The sequence below is a fragment of the Gracilinanus agilis genome, chromosome 3 (assembly GCF_016433145.1).
Source record: "Gracilinanus agilis isolate LMUSP501 chromosome 3, AgileGrace, whole genome shotgun sequence".
Lineage (NCBI taxonomy): Eukaryota > Metazoa > Chordata > Mammalia > Didelphimorphia > Didelphidae > Gracilinanus > Gracilinanus agilis.
In genome coordinates, this window is record NC_058132.1 from 27,680,981 (window position 1) to 27,701,933 (window position 20,953).

A 20,953-nucleotide genomic window follows, 5' to 3' on the forward strand; every position below is an offset into this window, starting at 1 on the left:
CCGACACCCATTGGGAGGGCCTCGGCCCCCCGTCCCCAGCTCATTCCAGGCTGGGTCTGGGGGTTCCCTAGACCTCCCCTCCCCCAAAGAAGAGGAAACCACATCCTGCAACCTTTGACCACAGCCGGGTCTTATCTGGATTGTAAACTGGAGGCTGCGGCCTCTGTTGGAAGAAAGGGTGGTTCCCAGCCCAGGACAAACAGGTGTGGAGCCCGACAGAGAACAAGAGTCCGGCCGGCCGGCCACCTCTAAGCACTCAGGCCTGGGCTGGTGATGGGGAGCCCGGGACCCGGAGAGAGCCGAGAGGGACCCCAGGCCCCCGCGGCCACTTATTGGCTTCTGGGCCCGGCTCCCAAGGAAAAGCTGTTTGACCTCGGCCGGCCGGCCGGCCGCTCCCCACCCCTCCCTGGGCACACACCCAGGACAGTAAACTGCTTTGGACTCGCTGGCTTCTTAGAATGATTTTATTACTGAGATAGGCCGCCCCCCCGCCCCACCACACGGGCGCACACCCCTCCCCGCCAGCAGAGCAGGGGGCCGGGGCTGAGGAGGGGGCCGGGCAGAGGCTGAAGGCTGGGCGAGCGGCCCCTGCCCGGAGGGGCCGGCCTCCTCCAGAGGTCAGAGGGGCAGGAGACATTCACAGCTTGGAGAAGGTCACGCTCTTCAGGTCCTTCTTCTGGAAAGCGGCCTCCACGGACTTGACGATGTCCTGCGTCTGCAGCATGCTCATGTTCCAGGTGGCCTGGGGCCGGACAAGGGGAGAAGCCAGTCAGAAGGGCCACTCCTGAGAGAAGCAGCGAAGGGCCTCACAGAGAACCCACGAAGCTTTCTCATTACGGGCTTCAGAAAAAGGAAGGGGTGTCAGGATCCAGGCAGGAAGAGGGGAACGCAGGCTCTTTGCTTCCCATTGGCCGAGGGGCTTCCAAGCTCCTTTAATCTCGTTAAGTCTCTTGGACTCTGCTGATGCCTCTCAGGACTCTCCATCCAGCCCTAACCTCTCTCCCAACCTCCCATCCAGCATCTCCCACCACTTCAAACATCTCAACCTGGATGCCCCACAGACATCTTACACGTAACCTTTCTTTCTCCTCAGGCCTCCCCCGCCTCCCCCATCCCTGCAGAGGGCGTCAGCATCCCTCACGGCCCCACAGCCCCGAGTCATCCTGGCCTCCTCACTCCCTCCCCGTCCAAGCTGTGGTCAAGGTTTACATCTCCGGGCCAGGCCTCGTCCTATCCCCCTGGGGGAGGCCCTCCCTGTCTTCTGAGACTGGGCTGCCCTCTCCCCTCCACCTTCTGCTCGGCTCTCCAGGGGCCCTCTCGAAAGGCAGACGTTCCCCTAGTCAGTAACTGCAGGGGCTCCCTCGTCCCTCCAGGATCAGGCAGAAAATCCTCTGGCCTGGAAACCCGTGGGAGAACCTGGCTCCTGGCTGCTTTCCAGCCTCCCTGCCTTCTGCTGTTCTCACACAAGCCCCTCCGCTGCCATCTCCCAGGCCTGGTGCCCCTTCCTCTATCCGCTTACTGAGCTTCCCAGCTCAAATCCCCCTTTGTCCCGGCACCGTTCTCAGGGCCCCTCGTCCTAGCACCTTCCTGTACACGGTTGCTCACACGTTGTCTCCTTGGGGGCAGGACTGCCCCCTCTTGGCATCCCAGAGCCTGGCACACCGGAGGGGCCGACTGACCGAGAACATGACGTTTCTCAGTGGCCGCTGTGGGAGCAGCCGCTGGTCTAGGGCAGAGCAATGGGGGTGGCTGGCCTAATGGCTCACCATGAAGTTGAGGCCTTCCTTCACGGTGTGGTCCCGGGAGTAGAGCAGGTTGATCTTGGAGCCCTGCACGGCCAAAGGGCTCTTAGTGGAGATCTCAGCGGCCAGAGCAAAGGCTGTGGCCAGGAGGGACTCGTGGTCCTGTAACACTCGGCTGAGGGGAGGCAGAGAGGACTCAAATCAGCAGGTCACAAGCACCTACGATGCATCGGGGGCAAAAACGAAACAGACCGAGGGGGCCCGGGGGCAGTTGAGGAGGAGGAACTCGGGAAGGGCCTCAAGGCCTTGGCTGGAAGGTCGGTGGGCCACTGTGAGTGAGCGTCCATGAGGGGTGGCCCTGCTCTCAATGGGCCGGGGGGGATCTTCTGGGAGGGGAGACGGGGGCTGCCTCTGGAGCCCACAACGGCCGGCAAATGCCCGGCATCGTTGCATTCTGCATGGAGGGTTAGAGGTCCGAAACCCATTCAGGTCAGGGCTGGGAGCACAGCACTCCTGAGTCCTCCCCGGACACGGTACCCTGAAATGACTGTCCTCTCGCCTGCAGTGGGCACTAGAGGGGGGTAGGTTTTAGGGAGTTACCTGACCAGACCGCTGCTTAGAGCCTCATCGGCCATCATCTTTCGAGCAGTGAAGGCCAACTCGTTCACCAGGCTGGGGGAAAGAGAGGTTGAATTGGTGAGACTGACACCACGGCCTCCTCTCCCTTTTCCCTCCTCCCCAAAGCCTTCCACACCTCTGGTTCCCTATAATCCTGGGCAGACGCTGTAGTGTCCCCACATCAGCAGCCAGACCAATGTCCACCTCCTGTGCAAGAGATTAGGAGAGAGGAACCATCACTGCCACATCCTCATTTACCCGGGGGCTCCCCTGGCCTGTCGGTGCCTGGCTCAAGCCTGCACTCACCTTCACCTGGAACCAGGCGTCCTGGGCACAGTATCGGATGTCACAGGCTGAGATGAGGTCCACTCCTGGAAGGCACAGGCAAAGGGGCTCAGGAAATGCCTGGGCCATCCAAAAAAGCTGCTCTTCAGGGACCGTCTGGTGGGGTACGGGATTTGGAGGGGAAAGCCTGGGCACCTGGGTCTTTGCACCTACTTCTGGAGCCTTGGGCAAGCCCCTTTCCCTTCTGTCAAATGACAGGAGCCAGTGGGGCTCGGGATCCTGGAGACTCACCTCCCCCAATGCAACCACCATGGATAGCAGCAATGACGGGCTTGGGGCACTGGAAGGGAATCAAGGGAGTCAGGGGTGAGTTAAAGGAGCTTCCCATGACCCCCGACCACCACCAGAGGCTGGGCCAGGGCAGGCGGGGATTGGCGCCCCCTCCCAGAGCAATACCACCTTCTCAAGGACAGTGAAGGTCTCCTGGTACTTGCTGATCAAGTGCCGTAACTTCCAGCTGACCCGGGCTGGGTCGTCCCCTTCTGGCTGGAGGTCTCCCGCCATATCCATAAGGTCAATCCCTGGAGGAAGAAAAGGTGAGGGTTGTGATAGTTTCCCATCTCCCACGACTTCTCCAGGAGGAGACCCTGGTTCATAGCTGATCTCTGACACTAGCTGGACAAGTCACTTAGTCTCCCTGCCTCAGTTTCCTCATCTGTGACATGGAGCTAATCTTTTCACTCATATTTCCTAGTGGGATGGTGAGGAAGCCACTTCCTAAGCTTGATGATCCAGATACATGGGAGCCATCGAATGTGTCCTGTTTCCCCAGCCCCACCACCGGCCTGCAAATAAGGCACCTTCTGAGGACCCTTCCAGCTCTCCCTATAATCTTAGGCTCCTAAACCAGAGAAAATGAGGATACCTTCTGACCCGGGCACAGGCTTTAGTGGGTGCTGGCATGAAGAGGGCAGAACCTGGGCCTCTGAGGACCTGAACTCATATCCCAGGTTTGCTACTTGTGACCACTTGTCTAGGCCTCAAATTTTCCCCTGGATGAAATGAGGGGAGTGAAATCAAGAACCCCCTCACAGCAGGCCAAGCTGGAGGCCTAGCCTGGGTAACCCGAGATGGGGCTCTCTGAGAGTCTCCTAGGCTGAAGAGGAGGGGATCGGGGAGAGGGGGGGATCCCCTCCAGGCCAGAAGCAGGAGCCCTGGGGTTGGTTCTCCAGAGGAATGACCATACCTGACGTGAACATCTTTCCAGCCCCTGAGAACACCACAGCCCTGCAGTTGGAATCCTGGGCAATCTTGTTGAAACATTCCACCATCTCCCTGTGAAAAGGGCCAGGTCAGGAAGGGAGGAAGCCCAGGGCCCGCCAGCTTGGCCTAGCTGCCCCTTCTCGGGATGTCTATACTCTCTCCCTCCCTGTTCATATCCGGGCGCTGAGCATGGCGCCTGGCACAGAGTGGACTCTTTTAAAATGCCCAACTAAGCCTTTCCCTAGTGTCACTACCCCACCAGGCCAGTGTCTCTGCTCCTGCTGCCTGGGTGTGATGCCCTCTGGGCTTGACTGCCTCACTAATTCCTGTCAGGGGGCCTCCTTGCTGCCTGCCCCCAGCCAGGTTCCAATAGAACACCCCCTACTCTCTGGGGCCTCGTGCCCTCTGCGTGGGCTATCCCGATTCCAAACATGTCAGTGGCCTTGCGATCTCCCCTCTTCCTAGCGGCTGGCCCAGTTTTTCCTCACCTTTTAATGCCTCCCTGAACCCCTGCCCCTCCCTGCTGCCAGCAGGCTGGCAATGCCCTTGTCCACCTCATGGCACCCTTATCTTAATGTCAGGGGTGTAAACTGCCTGAGGGCAGAGACAAGGTCTAATCTGAGCTTGGGTCTCCCCAACAGAACCAGCGTGGTCTAATGGATGGTCAAGACACCCTCACCTGCCATTCTCTGACAGATAAGGAAACTGAGGCAAAGAGGGTGAAGTGACTTGCCCAGGGTTCCACAGCTAGCAAGTGTCTGGGATCACATCTGAACTCATGGAGGTGAGCCCAGCATTGTGGGCACTATGGTTCCACCAGGCTGTCCCCAAAGCTGGGCACACAGGAGGTTATTTGCTGACTAAATGCCCAGTGAATGCCTGCTGCTAGGCTCCCTGGAGGATTCTGGGGGGGTCTCAGCACAGGGATAACATCAGGGGCAAACCTGGGAAGCCGAGCCCTGCCCCTGCCAGGCGCCCCCCCTCCCCAGCCCAGCCCAGACCTCCAGAATGCTCGGTTCATGGCATTCCTCTTCTCTGGCCGGTTCATCTGTACGTGGAGGACGTGGTCCCCCACTGGGGTCACTTTGAGGGACTCATAGTTGTGGTCCTGAGCCTGGGACTGGGACTGAGCGAGCTCCTGGGATGAGCTCACTGGGCGGAGGCAGAGGTGGGGGGTGTAGCTGGTGGCCAGGCCTAGGGTTGGGGGGAAGCAGAGAGGCAGCCCATTCAATTACCCTGAATTATCTTGAAAATAAATTGGGGGGGGGGCTACTGGGAAACGGGAGGGAGGGGCTAGGAGCCCCTGGGGGGAGGGTCAGATCTGGAGGGTTGAGCTCAGGCCCCAGGAAAGCTTGGGATTACAAAGTGGGGGAAAGGTCAGCTCTCCAGGTGGGGGCGGGGGGAGGGGGAGTCTAGGCCAGATCCAAGGGGCTGGGGGAAAAGGAGTGTTTGGTGCTAGGGAGGCGCAGCAGGGTGGCCTACCCTGCCGGGAAAAGGGCAGGCGTGGAGGTCCTGGGGATTCTGGGGCCACAGTGGGGAGAGTGCTTAGGCACTGGGCGATGGGTTAGGCTGGGGTTCCACACCCAGGGGAAGGACTGGAGGAGGTCAGAGCTACGGAGGAGGGAGTACGGGGTGTAAGAATGCAGAGAGGAAAGAGGGGAGGGGTCGTGTCCAGAAGGTGGGGAGGGAAAGTAGCGGTACGAGAGGCGGATTTGGGGGCAGAGCTGGAGGGACCGAGGCCCTGCGGGGGAGCGGCGGGGGATTTGGGGTACAATACGCAGATTTCGGGAGCCAGAGCTGGTGGGACTGAGGACGGGGAGGGGGGGGCGGGGGTAGGGCGAGAGGGATCGTGTAGGGGTGCCCGCCCTCCGTCCGCCACGGGGTCCAGGGGAGCCCCGGGGCGGGCGGTGGGACTCACGCCGCATCAGATGGCTCCGGAGCCGGCGGGACGCTGAGGTCACGGCTGCCATGATGACCCAAATGCGTTAAGTGGGGCGGGGAGCACCGTATTTAGGGAGGGCAGGGTGCCACCATTTTGGTGACGCCCGCCATCTTGGGTAAGGGCAGAGTCCGGGGGCGGGGCGGGGCGGGGCACGGTGACCACATTGAGAAAAGCAGGACAACATCTCGCTTCCCCGCCATCGGCACGTGCTGAAGGCGTTCAGCCGCCATGGCGAGTGAGGGCATCGCAAAGGAGGATGGGAGCGGGAGCGGAGCTCGTGCTTAGCCTCCGCCCCCTACCGGGGACGCTGCTAAGTCGGGGGCGGAGAGCAGAGCGCCGCCTGGCTGAGGTTTCCCGCCCTTCAAACCTCAGTTTTCCCTTCAATAAAGGGCGGAATGGGAGAACGGAAGGAGAAAATCCGTCCTGAGTCCCGTTTGAAGAGATTCAGTGTGCCCAGGGCTGTGCCTAGCGGGCGGGGCCTGAGGGAGAGAGGGAAGGAAGAAATGGAAGGGAAAAAGGCAGGGAGGAACTGTGCCTCCATGGAGCTAAGTCCATCTTCTGCCCCATCTCCTGCCAAACGTCCCTCAGACCAGGGACCTTCCATCTTGAGCTGCACTTGTCCTGCTTGGGCTTCCGCTGAGAAGGGGAGGGGCGCCCTCCATCAAGGACCAGCACCCCTGGAGGTCGTCCCGCAGTCCCCAGTCCTCATTCCCTCTGTCCAGCTCCCAAGTTTCGCCCTGACTACCCCCAGCCCTTCCGCTGTGCCCTCCGGAGCGCCTCTGGCTCTTTCTGGACCCTGGCGCCCCTCTTTTGACCAAGCATCTCTGGCCACCGTCTCCAATCCTGGCTGCCCTCCTGCGCTCATTCTCTTTGGCTCACTGGTCAAGGAAGGGGACTACGCCTTGCTCCCGCCTGCCTCCAAAGGACTCCAGGTCAGGCACTCTGTGCCCGGTGCCACCTCAGCCCTTTACGGGCTGCCTTCTGCCATCGTTCCACCATAAGGGCTCCCTCCAGAGTCACCCATGATCTTTTCATTGCCAACCCCAGTGGTCTCAAGACCTCCTTCTCCTTGATCTCTCTGCAGGCTGTGGATTGCCCTCTCCTCCTTGATACCCTTCTCTGGGTTGTTTTTTTTCCCCTTAACCTTCTATCTTGGTATCCATTCGGAGCCTAGGCAATGGGAGTTAAGTAACTTGCCTAGGGTCACACAGCTAGGAAAAGTCTGAGGCCACATTTGAACCCAGGACCTCCTGTCTCTAGGTTTTCAAGACACCTCCCTCCTAGCCCAATCCCAGCCCCAAGCTTTCCTCCTGCCTTTCTGACCATTCTTATCTCCTTTGCTGGATCCTTGTCCAGATCATCCCTTATGGTCATAGGTGTCCCTGAGAGTTCTGTCCTGGGCCTCTTCTCTTCTCCCTCTTTGGGACTCGCCTTAGTGGTCTCATCAGCTTCCATGGACTCATATCTCTACTGACAATTTCCAAAATCTCCCCTCTCTGGGGCCTCCAATCTCACATTTTCAACTGCCTTTCAGAAATCTCAAACTGTCCAGAAGACATCTGAAACGTGGTACCAAGCCCTCCCCATTCCCTGCAGTCCCCATTAGTGGCATGTCCAGAGAGGACAGAGGCTTCTGGGGGGGAGGGCTTGTTGAGTGAGCTCTTTTCAGGGCAGCCTCCGCCTCTGATGTCCGCCTTTCCCCCAACTTTCTCCTGTGGCTCCAGGAATCTGTAGCATGGCCACATTCCAGCAAACTGGCTAAACCAGGTTGAGGGTTAAGTGACAGGAATTAGGGGGGTGTCTATCCCAGGCATGTGAAGACTTCTCCCAGGGGCAGAGGCAGATGAGAACAATTTGTTCCACTAAGGTGGCTGAAGCAGGCCCTGCAGGACACTTGGAACTAGATGGAAGATGCCAGGGTCATCCAGCGCATCCAAAGCCATCACTAGTCATCAGACTTGTCTTGCCACTGGACTTGGGTGACTCTGGGAGGCCATTGACTACAGTTCTGCCTCACTTAAATCCAATTCACCAAGTCGTCCCCTTTATGTCAGTGGTTCTCTGAAAATGAAGGGTGGCCACAGGGGCCACACCTGCCCCTCAGCCTCCCCAACTCTCATCCCCCATATCCAAGACCTATTTTTCAGCTCAGTAACCTCTTTGCATACAATCCTCTCTTCTTCAACTCTACAGTGTCCCTGGCACAGACTCTCACCTTCCATCTGGCCTGTTGCAGGGACTGGTCTCCCCACCTCAATCCATTTGGTGATTTTCCTAAAAAACAGATCTGATCATGCCACCTGCTTACTCAACTGTGGCTCCTATTGCTTCCAAGAGCAAATGCCAAGTACACTTGGCCTCCCAAAAGCTTCCAGGGCCAGCCCCAGCTCACCTTTTCTTAAACCTTAGGCCCTTCTACACACCCCTTTGCTCCAGACAGTGGTCATCTCCCTCCTGGCTTCAAGTCCCAATTTCCTGGCCCCCTCCAGCCAGAAGTGTTTTTTGTCATTTCCCTTATGTAGCTTGTTTGTACAGATTTGTGTTCTCTTCCATTGGGCTGGGAGCTCGAAGGCCAGGGGTTGTCTTGAACCTCTGCTTCCCCTCAAGGCTAGCAGGGGCTGGCACCCGGCATTGGCGGGGTAGGTCCCACTGATTGCTCAGCACCAGTAACAGTCCCAGCCTCATCTGCTAAACTGCCAGGCTTTCAGGATGACAAAACACTCTTTGGTCATATAAGCACAACGTTTATTTTCCAAACAATTTTATTGAAATGTGCTGGAAGCACCGGGGCAAGCAGCACAAATGTATGAACAGGAAAAAAAAAATCACATGTACAATAATTTCAAAAAGTGAAGGTTAATCTTGGAGACGGAGATTCCCCCTTCCCCAGACTTGCAGGGTTTCCATTATGGTTAAGCCTCTACTAAACTAGCATTAGAAAAGGAATACAAGAACTTTTGCAAAAAACGGCAGAAAGGAAAGGGGGAGGGGATCGGGCTTCCTGCTCAGCCTTGTCCTCTGGTGCAATTAGGAAGCGTGTTGAGCGGTGGAGAAACACAGCTTCAGGGTGTAGGGGTACGGACCATCTGGGGAAAGAAAGGAGATATGACAAAGGTCAGGGTGGGGAGACCAAGAACTCAGAACCTTAGCCCTGGCTTCCTCAGCCCAAGTGAAGGAAGGATTGGCCCTTTCCACCCACCTCCAGGAAACAAGCCCTGGCCTGCCAGCTTGGGATGCCAACGCCAGGTTCCAGATCCCACACTGATTTGCAGAGCCCCAAAATCTACCTCCCAGGGAGGAGGCTCAGGATAGGCCCCAGCCCCTCCCACAGGTCAAACAATGGACTCTTCTCAGATTTGAACACCTGGAGCTCCCCTAACCCCTGCCTGCTTAGACTCACTAGTTTAATAAGTCAAAAGAGTGTGAAAATCCTGCCCTGGGTATTAGCTTTAACCCTGCCCCCCCCCCCCAACCCTTACTTTCTTTTTTTCTTTTCTAAAATGTATTTATTTAGAATCTTTTTCCATGGCTCCATGATTCATGTTCTTTCCCCACTCCTGGAGCTGACAAGCATTTCCACTGGTGGGTTATACATATATCACTAGAAAAACCCTTACTTTCTGTCTTAAAACTAAGTATCTGTTCAAAGGCAGAAGAGCAGTAAGGGCTAGGCAACAGGGATTAAGTGACTTGCCCAGGGTCACACAGCCAGGACCTCATCTGAGGCCACATTTGAACCCAGGGTCCTCCCACCTCAAGGCCCAGCTCTACCAACTGAGTACCCTGCTGTCCTCCCATCAGCAAATCATGGGTGACACCCTGAGGGGAGGGGGCTGTGCCACTCACTTGGATTCTTCATCTGGTAATGGTTCAGGAAGCCCAGGGTCTCCAGGGCATCACTCTTCGACTCCCACTCCAACAGGCCTGAGGAGCTTCTTTCACCTGCAACCAAAGCACCCCCAGGGTCAGAAAAAAAGGCCACAGCTCAGTCAGACACAAGAGCTGTGGACAGATCACCCCTCCACCCCCCCAAAGGGCTCCCCCCTTACTCACTTTTCCCAGAAAACACCTTCACTGAAGCAGGCCGCTTCACTCCTAGCTCATCGCAGATCTGGAAAGCAAAGAAAGCAAGAGGAGTCTCAGAGACATAGGAACATCTCCCATCTGCCCCACAGCCCAAGAGCTGGAGAGCACCTTAGAGGGAGGGAGGTAAAGGTCTCGAGGTTGGCTCTAAGTGTCTGGGAGGACTCTTCCTGCCTCTACCCACTAAGCCTCCAGGCCACAGCAGCTCCCTCATGCTTTACTAGTACAGGTGGGGAGGAAGGTTGGAGACTCCTGCCAGTTTGTCTCTCAAGAGTGATCTGAGTGATTAGGGGCCCAGAACCTTCACCCTCTGGCCTAATTCCAGGCCCCTCCCTCCTCATCTCTGGAAAACCTCAGGCTTGGCCTTGTGGGAGTTGGCAGTTGGACCCTGAACCTGAGGGTCTTACACAATTTATTAGCCTTTGTTTAGGCAATTACATTTGCAAGGCATTGATCTAGTGTTTCCAACCCTCAAGGGGAGGGAGAAGAGCCACTTGGTCCGATGACAAGAAAAGCTGGAGAACTGAGGGATGTTTGGGCAAGCTGGGGCAAAGTGCTGAAGGCAGGCTGGGAGGAGGGGCTCGCAGCCTTGCTCACCTCAAAGAAGTTGTCTTCAGTAACCTCCAGGGGTGCGTTGAAGAAATGCAACACATTGCTAGGATGCTGGATCCTATTCTTGGCTGCCTGCTCAGGGGTCGAGAACCGATTATTACGAGAGCCACTGAAGTCTTTGTAGCTGCACGAGCCATCTTCTAGCCCATAGGATTGGCCAGGCATGATGGCCTGTTGCTTAGAAACACTATTGAGGAATGGGAACAAGGGGAGAGAAAGACAAAAGACCATGTTTCCATTATCTCTATGACCCAGCAGTGCAAATGCTCACCCACCTCTCCACAGCTTCCTTCCTTCCTTCTTGCTTCCCCCTCCCCTTGTCCCCCACAGGAACTGGGCACAGATTTCCCACATTTCCTCCTGGCCCCTAGTGCTTAGGTGAAATGCTTGGAAGTGCTGCCTGGAGGCCAAGACCATAAGAAGGTCCCCCACTGCAGGGTCCACTTTCCCCTTAAATTAAAGACAAGTTTTCTCTTTGCCCTTTCTGCTTTTTCCTCTCCTCCTCCAGGCCCTTCTTCCTTAATGTAGCCTGGCAAGGGCCCCAACACAGGAGGTGGCCCTCTGCCTCCATGCCTGCTAATAGCCCCAAGGGATGGAGACACCCCCCCAACCCCCCAAAGCTCTGGGGCTCAGGAAAAATGTGAGGAGCAAGAGGGATAACTCACCACACATTCAGCTTTTGTCCAAACATGAAGTTGTTGTTCAGGTGAGTGATTGCTCTATCCACCGCATAGCCATCCGCCATCTCCACCATGGCAGCCCCCGGCTTACTCTTCATGAACTTTACCTAGAGAAAGGAAAGGAGGGTCCCAGCCTGTCAGCAGGGTCTACTCGAAGGGCTTCCCAACAGAGCCAAGAGCTGGTCCTGGGCCCCACCTAGTCAGGCTGCCTTCCAATGACACTGGGATGAACATCCTAGGCCTAGCAATCAGACCAGCCATGGGCTTGGCCACACTTGCTAATGCCCAAGAAGCACAAGAATATTCTGTGCCTTGGCTTCTGAGTCACCCTTGCCCATAGCCTAAGGGCTTTCTAGTTCTAGATCTTTCAGTCTCTCCCTTCTCATTTCATGTATCAAGTAACTGAGGCCCCAAGGGCTTAAGTCCTTTGCCTTTCCTTCCCAAGACTCCAAACCTCCTTCTGGCTCCTCTGGTCCCCTCACTGCCTTGAGATAGGACAAAGCCTGCCCGTGTCAACCAACCCTTGGCAATGACTGCACAGGCCACTAGAACCCCAAACTAAGCTAGCTTTCTGGCTCGCCTGTGTGTCCTATCCCTGGCTTACCTTCTCCACATTGCCGTAGAGACAGAAGACATTGAAGACACGGTCACAGTTCATCTTGGACTGGTCAAGGCCATATACCATCAGCACAGGGCTGTCTGCGTGGGGGCCATACTCAGGCGGTGGGGGAGGGGGCGGGGGGTGGCCATACTGAGGGCCATATCGGCTTGGGCCCCGACGATGGCCCCCCACTGGTGGGCCCATCCGTCTCCCTTCGTAGTGAGGTGGAGGGGGCCCGTAGCCCTCATCATGGTAATGGCTGTGGTACCCACCGTGAGGCCCTCCTGGGGGGTGGGAAGGAAAGAGAGGGAGGACGGGTGAGAATTTGCGGGGCGGACGGCGGGCAGGGTCGCATGAGCCACGGGAGTCCACGGAGGGGAACCCCCTGCCCTCACCATATTCTGCGGGGTGATCTCCCAGGAGAGGAGGTTGTCTCTGACGCTTATTCGGGTTGCTGCCAGGGTCACCTGTGGACAGAGACAAATGTCAGCGCTTCATCCAGGAAGGGGACACTTCTTTCCCTCTCTAGGGGCCTCTGCTCCTGTACTAAGGATTCTCAAAGCCCCAAATCTGGCGAACCACGCCGAGCCTGCTGTCCCAGGGGCTGCCAGGTGCTGGCTTCCTCTAAAGGTCATGTGAGGTTAGGGGCAGAGGCTTGAAGCCTGAAGCCACTATGTCTCCTGAGAGACAAACTCAGTTCTTCCAAAGGCTCAAAGCCTTGGGGAGGGGAAAGGGAAGGGCATGCTTGTTCCTACCAATGTTTTTTAATAGAGGGCCTTTGCCCCCTTCCCTTTGTGATACCTTAAAATATTGCATCCTAGATTATCAGAAGCCAGGGATAGTACAAAGGGGGACATTTATCCCAAATGGTTAACAGATTTATATTTGTCAATTGCCTGACAAAGATGGGCCCAAAGGAGAGAGGTGCAGGAAAAAAAAAGCACACATCAAAACTATGAGCAGAGCCAGAGGGGCCCTTGAAGGCCTCCTTCACCTCTCCCAACCCCACTCTTCTATAAAGAGTTCCCTGGGTCCTCAAGGTACAGTTCCTGAATCCACCTCATGTGGCCACTAACTAGGGAGTGAAGTCTAAGAACACAAGGTCCCAGTCCCCCCTCCCAGCAGCCCCAAGGAGGCTGACAAAAGCAGGAATCCGTTAAAATGAGCAATCATGGACAAGGCGTGAACGTTCCCGGAACCATACAATGTTGCCGTCCCGCCAGCTGCATTTTGTACTGGGTTTATTCCAACAGTCAGTCATTACAAAGATGGAAAAGGGCTACTTACAGCAGGAGTACAGAGTACAATGTCCATTTGTCACATAAAACAAATCTGTATTTTCTCTTACCATTGGACGCTTCAACAGTGAGTTAGCACAGTTCTGAAAGATGGCGTCCCATCAAACATACACTGCGACCCTGCATCACATGGTTTTACAGTCATAAATACAATTTACGTTACAAATCCGCTACAATTTTTTTTCAATTTATTTTTCTTTTCAAGTCAATTTTCTGATTAAACAAAAACTGGCTCACAGATGTTCTGTCCTCAGCAGAGATCAGAAAGTGGCCAATAGTGGGGTATAAGTGGAAAGTGTTCCTCCGTGTTTGCGCCTCCTCAACATTTGTGTGCTGCGGTGGGGTGCGGTGGAGTGGTGCGGCTGCTGCCTGTGTAGCTGGCTCTCCGTGTGCGTGTCTGGCGCCTCTGTTATGCGAGTGTGCCCATGGCCCCGCTATGCCCGCCTTGTGCCTCAGGACGCGCCCCCAGCTACGCGCCGGGACATCGCTGTGTGTTCTGAGCTGTTTGACCCTTGTTGGGTTTGGTTGGGGTTTTGATCTCCAGTTGGTACGTATTAGGTGGGCAGCCGATGACTGCAGAGAAAAACCAAAACGGAAAAAAAGCCCTCCCCAAACCAAAAAACTTAACAACCAATATGGCGAGGAATGGAGAGGAGGATCCTATTGTCTTGGAGGGCCACTGGAATCTACTTCGGCTTATGAAACGTTCTCCGAAAAGAGCGCCGCTGGGCTGGTTAGGAGAAAACCTCTGTTCTGTGTTTCCTACTTCTGTGTACATTCGTGGGTTCAAAGTTTGGTTTTTGACTTTATTTAAAAAAAAAAACCACCATAATAAAAAAAGCAGCGGCTGCCGCCCTGTTGAGTCTCTCTCTCTGTCTCTGTCTCTCTGTCTCTGTGCTTGTAGCTGTTCCTTGGAGCGCGGTGTGGTGTTCTTGATGTAGTGAGCTCAAATCTGCAGCTGTTTCTGGTACCTGAAGGAGGCTGCGTGTTCTCTCCAAGAAGAGCTAGGGGGTCCTACCCTGTGTGTTGGTGAGCGATGTGCAGAGGCAGAGCCGCCAAGGGAACGGTCCCCAGGGGGGCTGCCGAACCCCTGCTCGCTCCGAGCGCCAGGGCGGCTCCCTGCCCTGCTTTGGTCTCCCAGCCTTGGGCCAGGAAAGGCAAGGGCCGTCAAAACCAAAGGCCTGCCCCTGCCGCCGCCCCTGCTGCTCTGCACATGTTCTACTAATGTACCTTGGAGAAGAAAGCTGGGCTTTTCATGTTTCTGTTACAACTCATGTAATGCCATTGCTCACTCTGGGATTCACAAATGTGGGGTTGGCCTCAGGAAGAGAGGACAACTCAGCATGATGAGGAGAGGTGCAGGGGCCCCAGGAAAAGCTCCCCCTTGCCTGGCCCTGTCTCCGCTGCCTGCCTCCTGCCCCTCCATCTCCCCAGAAGAGCCCATGGTCTCTGCTCAGGATGGAGTGTACCATCCTTCACTAAGAGTCAGCAGAGGGAAGGAGCTTACCTCCCCCCTTCTCCAACCAAGTCAGCTAAATCTTGGTGAATGACAGGCTAGCTAGCTGCTTCTGTCCTCCATGAGTGTTGCTGGCAGAGCAACAAGGCAGAGGATGCCCCGGGGGGCTAGCAGGTCTCCCTCCTACCCCAACTGAGGACAAAAAAGCCTTCTGCCCTACCTGGACTGCCTGCAGTTTCTAGGTGCAGACACTTCCCCCACTTCCTACTTCTTTAATGAGGAAAGCAAAAAATCAAATCCTGTCTTCCTCCCTACAAGCCTAGGGCAGCCCAAATGGCTCCTGGCTTTCAGAGCCAGAGAACCTTGTTACTAGGCTGACCTGCCTGTACCCTCTTGCCTTGAAGAGAAGCAACTGGATACTTTGGAAATTAACTCTTAGATTTATAGCTCTACAGCTTGCCACCTCTGCAGCTCCCCCTGGGGGCCACAGTTTTCCTCATTTCTCTGGGCCTGGTCCCCATCACTAAGATGAGGTTAGTGGGGCTCACCAGATGACCTCTGAGGTCCCTTCTGCTCCAGAGCTCACTGTGTCACCCCTGAGCTGCTGACATAGCCCAAAGGCCTAGAACTCAGACAAAAGAATAGCTTACAGACAAGCTCTTTGTCCAAAGACTCGGTCCCCACACATTCTTTTCCTAACTGGATGCCCAAGCAGGAGCCGTGAGCGGGCGGCCATGGAAGACTGCCTGTTTCTTCCCCTGATCTGCCCTAAGTGCACAGGGAGTCCAATGGCATTACATAACATTGAGGCCAACCTAGGGAGTGTTCGAGTCGAATGATGGGCAAGGCAGGGGGTAGTGAGAGACAAAGAAGGCATCAAGGTTACCTTGTCCACTGAGGTTGGGGTTGGTATAGTCCCAGGTATCCTGATCGTTCTTGAATACATTCAGACGTGTGGGCTGTACACAGAAGGAACAAATGTCAGACTGGGGCAATAATAGCTCAGCCCAGAAAGCCAAGAGGAGGAGCTTCAGGTACCCAGCAGGCAGGCAGGCAGGCAAGCAGGCGAGCTGGGCGGTCGGCCCTCAGGGCCCGGGGGGCTCACTCACCTTAGCATATTCAATCTTAAGTGTACAACAGCCAGAATAGATGTCAGCCCCATTGAGGGAGGCTTTGGCTCTCTGAGCACTCTGCACGGAGTCAAATGTGAACCAAAGTTAAGGAAATCGTTCTAAAGTGAGGAAACATTCCTACCTCCTACAAACAGCTGCCCTCGGCCAGGGACTTGGAAACCAACTCATCTCCCAGGAGGAGTTGGCCCAGCAGACTGAACTGAGAGCTGCAATGGCCAGCTCTGGTCTCACTTGATTTACCCAGCCTACAAACAAGCCATAACAACTCACATTCCTGTAATGCTTCCCCCAACAAATCTTGTACAACAGGTAGTGCAAACTGTTCCCATATTCCAAATGAAGAAACGAAGATGTAAAAAGTTAAATGACTGGGATCAGCATAGTAACAGCAACAAGAGCTTTCCCCTCCAGCTTCAGCAAACTCCACCAGTCCGCAAGATGTCACCCGGATAAGCCAAGGAGACTAATAGGCACCAGCCTTCTGCCTTTATCTCCTCTCAACCCTGGGAGGCTTATTATACTCCAGTAACCAAGGATATTCTACCATTGCCTGGACTCCATTCTTTCGAAAGATGACAATTCTCTGGACAGGGCCGCAGGGGTTACAGATGGTATAAAGCACATCCTGAGGAGCCAAACACAGATGAGAGGAGATCAGTTAGGATCACAGACAACTCTTGGCTACCCCCTCCAGCTGTGAAGCAATAGCTAGGGCATGCCCACCCCCCCAGGCTCACCGTCGTAATGGAGTAGATGGGGTTCAGGATAGTGAAAAGCAACACACTATTGACACTGCGAGAGTCATCCGTATCGCCAGGCCGAGAGATCTTCTGGCTGGTCGAGTAGTTGACAAAGGCAGGGTGGCCAGCTATGTAGATCTGGTTGTCAGCTGCATAGTTCACAGCATTGCAAGCCCCCAGGATGTCCTCAAATTCTACCAGAGCTTGCCTTTTTTTAGGCATCACCACCACATAACTAAAAGAGAAAAAAATGCCCTTTTAGTCCTCCCAGAAGTAGTGTCAGAAAGCAGGAAGCCCAGTGACAAGATGTCTCAACACACAATGTGGGCATCAGAACACACAAGGAGAAAAAGTTCTGCAAGCCAGGACACATGACCTTGCTAAGAGAGACGAGTCATCTGACCCTTCTGAGCTTCAGTATATTAAATGAGAATGGTGCACAAGAATCCAAACTATCTCACAGTCCTGGACATCTATAAATACCACCATGTCATTTTGTCCCAATATTCCTCTAGTTCCCAAATGGGATAGTGAGTTCTAGGAATGACTTGGACCACAGCATGACTGGAGTATTCAATAGGTGAATAGGTAGTTTTTCAAATCAAAAGTTCATCCCAGGCAACACTGGATCTGGTAATCCTTTTAGAGCCACTGCAAAGGGAAGAAAGGTTCAGAGGAGAGAGATCGACTCCAAGTGTGGGAGTTAGGGGAGGAAAGTAAAGATGGAATTGCTCAATTGAACTGACAGGAACAGAAACCAAAAAGGTTTCGATCAGATTTAGAGCTTGAAGGAGCTTTAAAGATAATTCTGTCCAACCCTCACATTTTACAGATAAGAAAAATGAATTCCTCCTCCGGAGTTAAGTTAATTTGCCCAAGGTCTCACAAATAGATTAAGCTCAGCAGTTTAGACAAGATGCAAACAAGTATCTGACTCCAGAAATCTCTGACCCAACAAGAAAGGGACCGGTCCTTCTTAAAAAATGCCAAAGCAAGGGGGCAGCTGGGTAGCTCAGTGGATTGAGAGCCCGGCCTAGAGATGGGAGGTCCTGGGTTCAAATCCGGCCTCAGACACTTCCCAGCTGTGTGACCCTGGGCAAGTCACTTGACCCTCATTGCCTACCCTTACCAATCTCCCACCTATGGATCAATACCCAGAAGTAAAGGGTTTAAAATTTAAAAACAAAACAAACAAAAAAAAAATGCCAAAGCTAAAGCTCAGAGGTTTGGGGAATGATGTGGATGAGATTTCTCCAAGTCTACATTCTGAGAAGGAAAGACAAATCTGCCAAGTCAACTGAATCCTAAGGCAAGGCTACCCATAACTAGAAAATGGAATTCTTTCTTTGGTAAAGTTTAGCTGGGCATAAAGTTAACAGTTGAGAGCAAGATGTAAGCATGGCATAAGCATGGGGTACATAATCAACTTAAGCAGGAAAAGGCATGCAACGCTGACACCCAGCTTTTGGGTCCCCAGTTGATAAGTGATAGGAATATAAGGATAGGAATCGGCTAAATGTTTGAAAGAAATCCAAGCTATCAATTTTGTTCAATCATGCCGGTTGTGTCTGACTGTGACCTCATCTGGGGTTTCCTGGGCAAATATACTACAGTGGTTTGCCATTTCCTTCTCCGGTTCATTTTTTTTTAACAGATGAGAAAACTGAGGTAGGTGATTAAATGACTTGCTAAGGATCACAGTAACCGTCTGAGGCCAAATTTAAACTCAGAAAAATAAGGCTTCCAGGCCCTGCACTCTACTCACTGTGCTACCTATCTGTCCTTAAGCTATCATAGTAGCCCTGTGGGGAAAAAAATGCTCCTAATCACTAATAATTAGAATAATATTAAAAATGAAGCAACTTGAGGCCATACTCCACACTCATCAGATTGGAAAAGCTAACCAAAAAAGCATCCAATAGTGATGAATATTGAAGAGGCTGGAGGAAAACAGATACATTAATGCCTTGTTGGTGGAGCTCTGGATTAGTGCAGCCCTTCTGGAGAGCCATTTGGAAAAATGCCCCCAAAATCACCATATTGTGCCCTACACTATAGCTCAGAAAGTTCAAAAAAGAGGAAGAAAAGGGCCTGGATATAGTAACATATTTATAGCAGCTCTGTTTGAGTTGGCATATAATTAGAAACAGAAGGGGTGCCCATCAATTGGGGAATGGCTGAATATGAATGAGATGGAATACTATTGTGCTGGAAGAAAGGATGAAAGGAATTTTTCAGAGAAACCTAGGAAGACTTGTATGAAACGATACAGAGTAAAGTAAGCTGATCCTAGAACAATTTATACAATAATATAAAAACAAACCACTTTAGAAGACTTAAAAATGCTAGTAAATAAAATGACCAATCATGACTTCAAAGAACCAATGACTATCCATGCTACCCACGGGACTTCATGAAAGAATGTAAAAGACTCAGGGCACAAGAGGAGCCATTTTTTGGACCACAGCCAATATGGGATTTTGGTCGACTATGCATTACCCTGGCTTTGTTTTTCCTCTACTCTTAATTGGAAGGGTGCAAGTAGGAAGAGAAGAGATTTTTGCTCACTGAAAAAATTAAAATTAAAAGGAAAAAAAAAGGAAAGAAAGAGATCCTCTCCTTGGTACTCACCCCAAGAGTAAAGAATGACTAAACCAAGCAAAGCCCCCCTCAATCAGATTTGCAACCCTCTTCCTTCCCCCCAGTCCCACCATACCTGATAGGCCCAAATTCCTGCAAGGCTTCCACAAGGTCAGCTTCTACCACGCCATCAATCAGGCCCCTTATGTGGACTACTGGGGAGGCTGGAGTTTTGTGGGGATCATCATAATTCTCCTGAGGAATGGAAACAAGGCCCTGGTTCATTTTCTCCATGTAAGTGACTGATCACAGAAACTACCAGAGATTCCCAAATACCTCAAATGGAAAAACTCAGTCAAGAAATGGCTGTGACAAAAGCAAAAGCCATCAACAAAGGGAATTTAGAAAAATAAACAGCGGAGGCAAAGCTGATGAAGGAAACACTCTGCCCCCCTCCCCATCCCCAGCTCCCAGTAACATAGCATGCTTCTCCAGCTAAAGGTGGAGCCTGCTGAGGAAACAAGTTATTTGGAGACCTTAGACTGTAACTATGAAGAGATTAAAAACAAAAAGGGAGGAGGAAGCAGAGCCCATACAAGGACAACCCTTAGCTCTGTCCTGCTACAGACCAGGCTGCAAGCAAGCACAGACTGCCAACATCCCAAGGCCCTGTTTCCCTTGGCCACACTCCCATGGAATATCTCATGGCTAAAAAACACTGGGGAGGATGGGAGCCTCAGCTTGCCAAAGGCCTACTCTCCCTGGAAGGAGACTCATTCGAATCCAGATCAAGAATATCTCACTACTTCACTATTTCATCCTTCTTCTATCCCAGGATGATAGATTGGGAACCAGAAGGTCATTAGAGACCATGGAAGTCTATCTCTTCATTTTACCAATGAAGAAATGGGCTGAATGAGCTTAAGTGACTTGCCCAACGTCACACAGATAGTTAGTGCCTAGATGGGATTTGTACTCTGGCTCCAAGTCCAATTCTCTATTTCTCTCCTTAGAAGATAGGCACAGTGACTTCACTAGATGAGAGGATAAGAAAGGTCATCTTTAAAGCCCTTCTCCAAAAGCCAAATTATAGTTTGCAGGAAAACGTTAGGAAAACAAAAGTAGCCCTTTGAGTCATTCCCTCTATTCTCCCCTTCTTCCAATCTAAGAACCTTAGGGGTCAACCACTGTGCTCCAGGAAAGGCAGGGCTCCAGCCCTTGACGGCCGGCAGAGAAGCCACCCAACATCTCTCCTGGCCCCAAACCGGGGCAGAATGGCTTCTAACTCGGCCCTCCAAAGCACCCTGGCAGGGAGGGTGTGGGGATGGCAGTAAGGAAAAAGGCAGCCGTGGTCTACAGGGCCGAAAGACCGGGCATGAAGGGAGCTCCGAGGTCATCCGCCCAAATGTTGAGAGATTAGGGCCTCCCAAGGGCGGATCTGTCACTAAATGGTGAGGCCACCATGGACCCCCCGGGCTAGGTAGGGGGTCTTTAGCTACTTAGATAGTGGATATTTAAGACCATGGCAACACGAGCAGCGTCTACAAGCGCCAGCCACAAAAAGAGAAAGGTACCACGTGTGACCAACTGACCGACCGGGAGATGGCTGGCAGACCTACTGCGCAGGCGCCAAATATCGAGCCGCGCATTAGCTTCGCCCCCCCACCAGCCTGCGCGCGCAGCCCCCTAACCGCCACCCACGCGGACAAGACGCGCAGGCGCAAACCGTAGAGGTGAGCGCCCGCGGCCACCCCGGCCATCCTCCCTCCCCCGCCCCAGGAGCACACGCCTCAGCGGCCCCGCGCACGCGCAATGGCGGCCCCTGCAGAGCGAGCCCTGCCGGCTCGAGCCTCCCTGAAAACGTTCGCCCCTCCCCCCGCGGCCCCAACGGCACGAGGCCGGCGCGCGCCCGCCCGGCCC

General features: G+C 53.7%; 2 protein-coding genes across 3 annotated transcripts; both read right to left on the reverse strand.

The window, feature by feature from the left end:
• Positions 1–446: 446 nt before the first annotated feature.
• ECH1 (enoyl-CoA hydratase 1) lies at positions 447–5,969 on the reverse strand. Its single transcript, XM_044667408.1, has 10 exons — positions 5,827–5,969; positions 4,910–5,102; positions 3,892–3,980; positions 3,105–3,226; positions 2,937–2,985; positions 2,667–2,731; positions 2,497–2,567; positions 2,343–2,414; positions 1,767–1,917; positions 447–742 (listed from the first exon to the last, which is right to left on the reverse strand). The coding sequence occupies exons 1-10, from the start codon at positions 5,876–5,878 to the stop codon at positions 638–640; spliced, it is 969 nt and encodes a 322-aa protein (XP_044523343.1). The 5' UTR covers positions 5,879–5,969; the 3' UTR covers positions 447–637.
• A 2,625-nt stretch (positions 5,970–8,594) lies between these two features.
• Positions 8,595–19,269, reverse strand: HNRNPL (heterogeneous nuclear ribonucleoprotein L). 2 transcript variants are annotated; one of them, XM_044667407.1, is made up of 12 exons: positions 19,170–19,269; positions 16,451–16,688; positions 16,253–16,338; positions 15,690–15,786; positions 15,467–15,539; positions 12,222–12,293; positions 11,830–12,110; positions 11,211–11,332; positions 10,531–10,732; positions 9,904–9,961; positions 9,697–9,792; positions 8,595–8,936 (listed from the first exon to the last, which is right to left on the reverse strand). In XM_044667407.1, the coding sequence occupies exons 2-12, from the start codon at positions 16,673–16,675 to the stop codon at positions 8,878–8,880; spliced, it is 1,371 nt and encodes a 456-aa protein (XP_044523342.1). In that variant the 5' UTR covers positions 16,676–16,688; positions 19,170–19,269; the 3' UTR covers positions 8,595–8,877. The 2 variants fall into 2 exon arrangements, with proteins under 2 accessions (XP_044523342.1, XP_044523341.1); XM_044667406.1 differs by having other exon boundaries at positions 11,830–12,293.
• Between the last annotated feature and the right edge of the window lie 1,684 nt (positions 19,270–20,953).